Raw genomic sequence first — 8,246 nt, forward strand, 5'->3', positions numbered from 1 at the left:
GATTGTTGCTTTTAGGTTTGTTGTTTAAGAAAAAACACTAGCGTAAAGATTCTAAAGGTAAGCTGGTCTTCAGTGTACACATAGCAGAAGATTACAATACTGCACACATTTACTGTACCTGAGGTTTGGGGCAAAGCATTTCCTTAAAAATTAGTATATGGAAATTGGGGGAGGGAGGGGGAGTATTTGTACAAATGACGTTTCAAGTCCTCTGGTTAGGAGAAAAACCTGAAAATATGATCGCTTCTAAATGATCTAGAAACTGTTTAGCGAACCCTTTTGTAATCCTAATCATCTCTGGAATTTTAAGAACATTACATTTTGGCAATGTGATGGGCCTTCTTGAGGTTTAGGGGCAGCTTTACTTACTGAGCTGGAAAAGCAAAACCAGGACCAAACCCAACAAAACCCCCTGCACCCAGCTGTAAGCAAGAAAGGGCACAAAACAAAGCCAGGCTTCGTTCACTGATTGAGACAATTAAAAGGGCTTTTTACAGTCACTGAGCCAAACTCTGCTTTCTGCTGCTGACAGAAACATGCAGTTCCCATTTATTGTTACCCAAAGTGTACCCTGATACAAGGTCTCCCCTGTCTTGCTCTGAGGGCAGGAGAGGTTTTTCTATCTGCCTGCAAAAAAGGGTGCCTCTGCTGCAGACAGAAGTTGAGGTTGTCCCCTCCTCATCTGAAAGACCCTGCAGAAGGACAGGGGAAGGACAGGGTGGCTGTAACTCAGACCTGGGAGGCTCCCTGTGGCTGCAGAGGGTGGGTGTGATGGAAAACGCTGGAGCTGCTGCAGCAGCCTCCCCCCAGTGGCAGATCACACACTTCAGGGAAGCAGGTAGTACGTACCCATGTGTCTGGGCCCTGTGGAAAGAGCTGCCTTGCTGCTCCCTGGGCATGCATCTTGGCTTCGTGTCGTGCTGAGCTTTCTCACTGCCAGCAAGCAAAGGCAGTCCCTTTTGTTGCTGTTAGTATCACTGTGGTGACTCTGCTCACCAGAAGTACCAGTAAGGACATTACAACTTCCAGAAGTTTCACAGTACTCAGTACATCACACACTTGTGACAAACTTTTATCTAATACAGGGTATTTATTGTTACTTGTTTTGCCCCACTTTAAAGATACAAATTAAGGAAATTTAGCTAATGCTAACTGTAGTTAAAGCTGATAGAGGTCTTCTTTCATGCTGTGCAAGTACCCTTAAAAAGGTGGTTTGAACTTGTACATCTTGACAGAAATACAAACATAAGATACTGGAACATTAGACTGCATGTACTGTGTCTGAGGTGCTTCTTTAATCCACATTCTTCATCCCTTCTCAATATCTAAAAAATATTTATGAATAAAGCAGAAAACACACCTCATCACTCACTTAAAACAGTTTCTCACTATGCTTTCTACAAGCTTTGTCATCGTAATTTTCTACCCAGTCTTTGGAGAAATGACTCTGTGAGTTGACAATATCTTCTTTGACCAGATGACACAAAGCTATTCCAGTCTGTCAGGCCAAGTCAGACGCTACCCATCCACTTTATCACTCGTAAGCTTGATACTCTCTGCCAGCACAGATGGTTCGTTCTTGTTCTTTGCTACCATGGAAGTAGTTGAAATTTCAGCAGCAGCACTGTCCCGATCGCTGCTTTTACTGGGCAGGGAAGAGGATGGGTGAGACAGTGTCACAAGAAAAAGTGGGGTTTGCTTCAGCTTCTCTACACGGTTGTTTAGAGGCTTCCTGGACACTGCGATCCCAAAGGCCGTTGGACATGGTGTCCCATGGTCAGCACTCTGCTGCCCACAGGGTGCCAGGACACTGCTGTGCATGCTGTGGGTACAGTCAGAGGAGCTACTTTGTGCAGTGTTAAACTTTCACTGTTGGGTCGTTTAAGAGTCGCTGCAGCACGGGAAGCATTGCAGGCAGCTACCTTCAATGGGGCTGAGTTCTTGACTTTGATATGGGTACTCGTTGAGGGACCTGAGAATCTAATTGGCTTGGGACCCACTTTACACGGTAAACAGTCTTCCTCTTCATTAAAGTCAATTAATCGTCTGTAAAACAAATTAAAAAAATAAACTACATACATACTATGGTCAGGGACATGGAAGGTCAGCAGGATCCTCTTCTATCTAGCCACAAAGTGGCTGTAGGGTGGCTCAGATCAACTAATCACCTGCAAAGGCTGCTTTTAGGTCATGTATTGAGAATGGAGCCATAGTCAGAAGTATTCCTGTAGAACTGCAAGGAAGGAATCCTAGAGCTTCTGTCTAGAAAGAAGGCATCTCATATATGTAATAATCAGTTAACCTTCTCAAGTTTTCAGTTACATTTCTTTTTTAACAGTCCATTTAACTAATACTGCTCTCAACTTTTTGAAATTCCTCCTTCCTGTTCCATGGTGATATTTTAAAGGCTGAAGTAGAATAGAGAAGAGTTTCAGCAGCCTGAAAAAGGTAATTTGTTTCTAGCAAGTTTAGTTCTGCAATTAAGCTCTCATAATTTCTAAACAAATAAATAGAGAAAACTCAACATTCATAGCTATTCAAAGAACCCAAAATTATTTAAAAAAAAAAACCAACAAAAAAAGTGCTGGATTTCTGCCTTATTTTAAGCCACCTATGCAAATCAGCACACCTTTTATGAACTGGAGGCATATGATGCAAACTGCCTTTCAAAGAGCGCTCTTCAAGAGTCCGACATTCAATCAGCTCCTGAGGCACTCTCCAGTAGCTGACACCTGCATTTCAAAGGACATTGTATTGACAAGCTGAGAGAAGGGAGTCAGTGTTACATGTACATACAGCTGACTAAACCAATGTGTGCATCTTATTATGCAGAATTTCAGGTTTGAAACTATGCTGACATTCACAGTCAACGTGCTTCCAGGGCTTCCAGCAGAGTGCCTGATGCCATCACACTCTTACCCTTTGCATGTCATGGCTTTTGGTGTTTTCCCCAAACAGCCACTGCTGTGGGGTATTTTACAACATGACCTTCTGAATGAGTGAAAATGTATGCAGTGTTTATTATTGGCAAATATTTTTCTGTAAAAAAGTAGTACTACTGAAATAAAATAAAAAAAAAAATTAATACACTACCTCTCCCTTCCCGGGCATCGAAAGCATCCGTCTTCTCTTTCAACTCAGCTACTGAGTAATAGCTCCAGATGTATTGGACATTATTTCCAGCTTCTCTAGAAATATTGTTTTAAAGGTGAGTTAGGTGGTGAACCTAAGTCCTCTAAATTGTAACACTGGTGAAACATATCATTCTTTTTCCCAAATCCTAACGTAAGGATATAGTAAATGTTTTGTAAAGTAGAAAGGAAAATGTAACTTAAACTTCATTTTCATTTGTCTAGGAAATTCTCAATAGCCATCCTCCTCTACTCTTCATGCCTGTGAACACCTAATGCTAAAAACAGGTGTTCAACAAAGAACAGATGTTCATAAAAGCATAATTGCAGAATTAATGGTGTAAAATCTAATCTTCTAAATCTCAATCATTTATGCAAAAGGAAAGCACAGTAGGAGGACAGACCTGTGATACTATGTGTACAAGTACTTCTGGACTAAATATTAATGTTCCCAGCCTAGATTTAGGAAAATATAAAGATGATGAAACATCAAAAGCTTTACCTTAGTTGTGTTTCAGAAGGTACACAGGGAAGTAAACATCTGACACTAAGATGTCTGGTCTTGTGGGGCCAAGAGAAAGACAAATTTCTTCCTGACACTCAGAAGCACACAGGCCTACTGATAACTTATAGTAACTGTCATAAAACTATATTAATAGTGTAGTAGAGATGTGCATGCTCTTTAAAGAATTAAAACAATTTCCTTTCATGTACAGCTCTTTTCAGCATTAAATATTTCTTCAGCTGTCTTAGAAGACTGCAAAACACAATTCCATTAATCACAAGCAACTTTGTAAAGAGTATTTCTGGAACTTTTTTCTGGATGAGGGTTAATTCACTGCATTTAGTGTGAATATCGGCCTAAGCTAGGAAGTAATTTTGAATGGTGAGATATTTTAAAAATAGCAAGTAAAACATACCAAGAACTCACAGCAACTGCGTGCTAACCACCTTTTGTGGACTCTCAAATTTTTGTACTCCATGCTTGGTTTTTATCTTTTTTTTTTCTTACTTGTTTAATGTGACCATTGTATAAGACAGCTGTTTTCAAAGCTGGAAACAATCTCATTCCTTCCACAGATTTATAGTACAACAATGCTATGCTACACATAACAATATTTAGGTATTGTATATGAATGTTCATTCTCACTTCATAGTGCTTTCATGTGTTTGACAGTCATCTTACCTTTTGCAAATGTTTTTACTGTGGATTTTCGTTCCTAACTCCTTATTAATTGCATCAGTCCCATCACCTCTTGTGGCATACACACTGATAATTTTACTTTCACAGCTTGCTCCAGAAGCGTTGAGGTAGTGCAGAACCCAAACTGTAGGTTTGGTACAAACTAAATCATAAGAATCACAGAAATCTAACAAGGCCTGGAAAAAAACAGAATGTTAGAAAGAACATAATATTTGTAGTTGAATAAGCTTTTATACTTAAATGTACTGACCTGCTCTTTTAAGTAAATCAAGGATGTGGTGTATCTAGAATAATGTGTGCAGTATTTCTTACTTGGTGTTAACAGAGAACACTGTAAAACTAGGGGACATTCACAGAAAAGCAACAGACCTGCTTTAAAGCATGGCAAATCCCTAGTATGAAGAGAAGCTGAAAGGCCTAGAAATGTTTTGTGCTTTTCAAAAGGAAATTGCTATGGGAGAATGTGAAATATACAGAACAATAGCTTACTAAGAAAATAGATGACTGCCAGGGCTATCACAGCCATACCTGGTAATGAGGGTTAATTTCCAATCACTTAATTAGAACTAGCCTTTAAGTTACAATACTCTAAAATAGACAGCCTTAGGATTTTAAATAGTACATTAATTTTCTTTTCCTTTTTCTTGCTCTAAAACAAGGGCGAAGTGCATTTCATCTTTCAGATTTTAGGATGGATTTGTAAAACTGAAAAATCCCCACCCAAAACCCAAACGTCTTGAAGGGATCAAATCAAATCTCAAGAAAAATTTGAAGCCAACTAAGGAACTAAACAATGTCATTCCTCCCATGCAAGTTTCCCAGCTGACTTGCATGTAAAACAGTGTCAACTTTAAACTGTTACTGTACTGCAGTGATGGGAAAAGTAGATACCCTTAACTACGATTGCATTATCAACTCTAGGATTTCTTAACCTAAACCTCTGAATTTACTGGTGATGTAATGTGGTGGTTAAACAGAGCTAACGTGCATATACAGTAGTTTTAGTATATGATGCTAATGAAGGCTGTGGATTAGAGCACACATCTTGACAAATACAAGATATGTCAAGACCTTTTTGAGCTCTATATTTGATCTTAAAGAATATGTCTCCATTTCATTGGCCAAATGGTCAGACTGCATGGATAGGGGATGCCAAAATAATCTGCTTCCTCCTGCAGTGCAATTCGAACTTGTTCATCTTCAGGAATCCGAACTTCTCCATGAAGACAATCCAAAAGATATTTAAACAGGCTTCCATCTCGATCAATCAGACATGCTTCTGAAAGCATAAATAACATTATTTAAAATACTGATGCCAGCAAGCAAAGACAGATTTGTCACATTCTACCAAACCAACAAGTATAGCCTTTATATAAAACTTCTGCACTAGTTTTAGTTACTTAGGAGGAATAAGTATACTTTATCTATTCTTTCAAAACTACCATTTTGTTTTCCTGTAATATTTGTTATGTGAAGATAAAATTCTTAGTGCAGTAAACATTTCCCTGGAACTTCCATGAAATGACTAATCTGTGGAGGTCCACACCAACGTACAATCTCAGCTGTACTGCAATCCACTTAAAATGCTAAAATCCAATTCAAGGTGCATTTCTAATTCTAACTGCAGATACATCTTTTCTCATTCTTGCAGAGAATTTTTCAGGTTTGGATCTAGGCAATTTAAGGAGTTAAAAAGGTAGCATCAGTCCTAGTATGCATCTAGGCTGACTTTCCCTGACTATTGGTCAAGTTTTACGGTATTTTTCGTTTCTTACTCCCTCCTTTGCCTGCTGGGCTAAAGAACCACTGCAAACCTGACCAAAATAGACACAGTACAACAAGCTGTTCACTGCTGCTGAAAGATGGTAGCAAAGCCTTGCCCATAAAAATGTTAAACACTTCAGATATTTTTAACAGCCAAAAGTGTACAACAAGGAATTACTATTCTCCATCCATGCTATCTTTAAATTGGACATGCTTTGGCAGGATTTCCAAGTCACAAACAACTATGAAATCTGACCCATGAATAGTTTTATTCAACTTTCCTATCAAGGCATTGTGGTGAAAAATGCAATCTTTGCTGTGTATTCTGAAGCAATGATTAGACCCAAATGTCTTTATGTAATGAACAGAGAGAGTGAGATGCCTCTGGAGAACATAGAGGGTCATAAACAGGATGCAAGTTAAATGCCAAATACTCTGGCAACTTCAATTTTATCTATTTTAATATTCATACTGAAGAAGTATATTCATACTGGGACTAAGGCAGGAGTAAGCCCCGTATGAACATCTATGTCTGCAAATATGAGTAGTCTTGTGGAATGGAGGTGAGTTACTCAGAAGTATAACATCACACAGGCTTAATTGTTTTATGTCCTGGAATTAAAGAAGCCAACTGATGCTCTGCAGATTGGGAAAGAGATACACTAAAAATGCATACAAAAGCATGTATTTGCCACAGAGCTTCCTGATCAGAATGTCGCACTTACAGCTTGAACATACTTACCTGATTCATCCACTTTTAGAGGAAAGCATCCGCTAAACATAGAAGCTAGCACTGAATCTTTAAATCGGCATAAAGACTCGCGCCTGGCTCTGTATAAACATCCTCACACATTAAGTCGTAGAACAACCTGCACATCTTTGGTCTTGCCTTCTTCTATAGCATTTGCAAATGACGGTGTGAATTATGAGCTATTCAACCCTGAAACAGATATAAAAAAAAGTAAATCTAACGCCAATTAAGACTGAACGTACAGGCAAGATCTAAGCCTTAGGTCAACTCTTAACATGTTTGTTACATGATAGTGTGAATCAGTTTTGAAAACAGTTCGGGAGATGTGTTAATGCAAGTAGCCAAATATTCTACACCTTTACTACTAAAAGCTATGCCATTTTACTCTGCCAGGAAACACAAAGGTTAGTCTATGGAGACAAAAGGGTTGAGCATAATTACATGGTCAGTATGCGTGTGCGTGGAATAATGTTCTGGGAAATCTTGCTTTGAGTGTAGCTCACGACACTTAAAATGCAGTAATTTTGCACAAATAACAGCTTGGCTTCTACAAAATCTGATCTTTAAGTAGGGCTGCTATAACTAGTTGTTGAAGCTTTCATGTCTTTAATACCGCATTGGCAAGAAATGCCTTTACTCGTGCCTGCTTTGAGCTCCTCACAGGAGAGGGGACACGCCTGGGCAGAAAAAAATGGCACAAGCAGAAGAATAAAAATCTTTGAGAGTTACTAACTCCCAGTATGCGCCTTTCGCCTGGGCACCTGCTATTGTCCGACCGAAAGCAACTGATGAGGTCGCAAGCAGCTGAGCTGCCGCCCCCTCAGCGGCCGGGGCGCTGCTCCGCCGGAAAGAGGGAAGCCGGCTCTGGGAGCCAGCCGGGGAACACTGTTCAGCTCCGCGCCCGAGGCCGCCCGCGGGCAGTGGGTACGAACGCGGGCGGCCGCCATGCCGCACTACCTGCGCCGCCGCCTCCCGCGGTAAGGCCGCCTCGCCGGACCTGGAGCAGGAGGGCCGCCGGAGTGGCCACTTTGGCTCCGCAAAATGGCTGCCGGGCGTCAGGAAGGGTCGGGCCGGAGCCGCGGGGGGAGAGGAGAGGGGCTGCTCGCCGCGGCAGCACCGGGCGGCCCTAACCGCAGGACGGGGGATGAGCCGAGGATAGGGCGCCTTTCAGTTTTGTTAATCCTGCCTCCCCAGTTTTGCCCGGAGGGGATGCCTGAGGCACCGTCTGGAGCGAGGGTACCCACTGGAACTCGGATACTCTGTAAAGCAGAAAACCTTCCTGATTTACTGGTTTACTTTACTGATAATATATTGTTTACTCGAAGTGGGTGTGATTCAATTGCTTTTCTGTAGGCTAAATAATGGCACAGCTTTAGCTACTCCTCTACACCACAAT

At 40.9% G+C, this 8,246-nt stretch overlaps 1 protein-coding gene across 1 annotated transcript; it reads right to left on the reverse strand.

The window, feature by feature from the left end:
• Window positions 1-1,089: 1,089 nt before the first annotated feature.
• On the reverse strand, window positions 1,090-7,797 carry KCTD18 (potassium channel tetramerization domain containing 18; the record flags this gene model as incomplete). Its single annotated transcript, XM_084264558.1, is given in 11 exon segments — window positions 1,090-1,817; window positions 1,820-2,046; window positions 2,630-2,732; window positions 3,094-3,188; window positions 4,318-4,511; window positions 5,407-5,474; window positions 5,477-5,614; window positions 6,842-6,944; window positions 6,948-6,994; window positions 7,464-7,527; window positions 7,627-7,797. Coding segments are annotated over 11 exon segments (1,509 nt in total). The 3' UTR covers window positions 1,090-1,518.
• Between the last annotated feature and the right edge of the window lie 449 nt (window positions 7,798-8,246).

This window comes from Gallinula chloropus (assembly GCF_964237585.1).
Source record: "Gallinula chloropus genome assembly, chromosome: 5".
Classification (NCBI taxonomy): Eukaryota; Metazoa; Chordata; class Aves; order Gruiformes; family Rallidae; genus Gallinula; species Gallinula chloropus.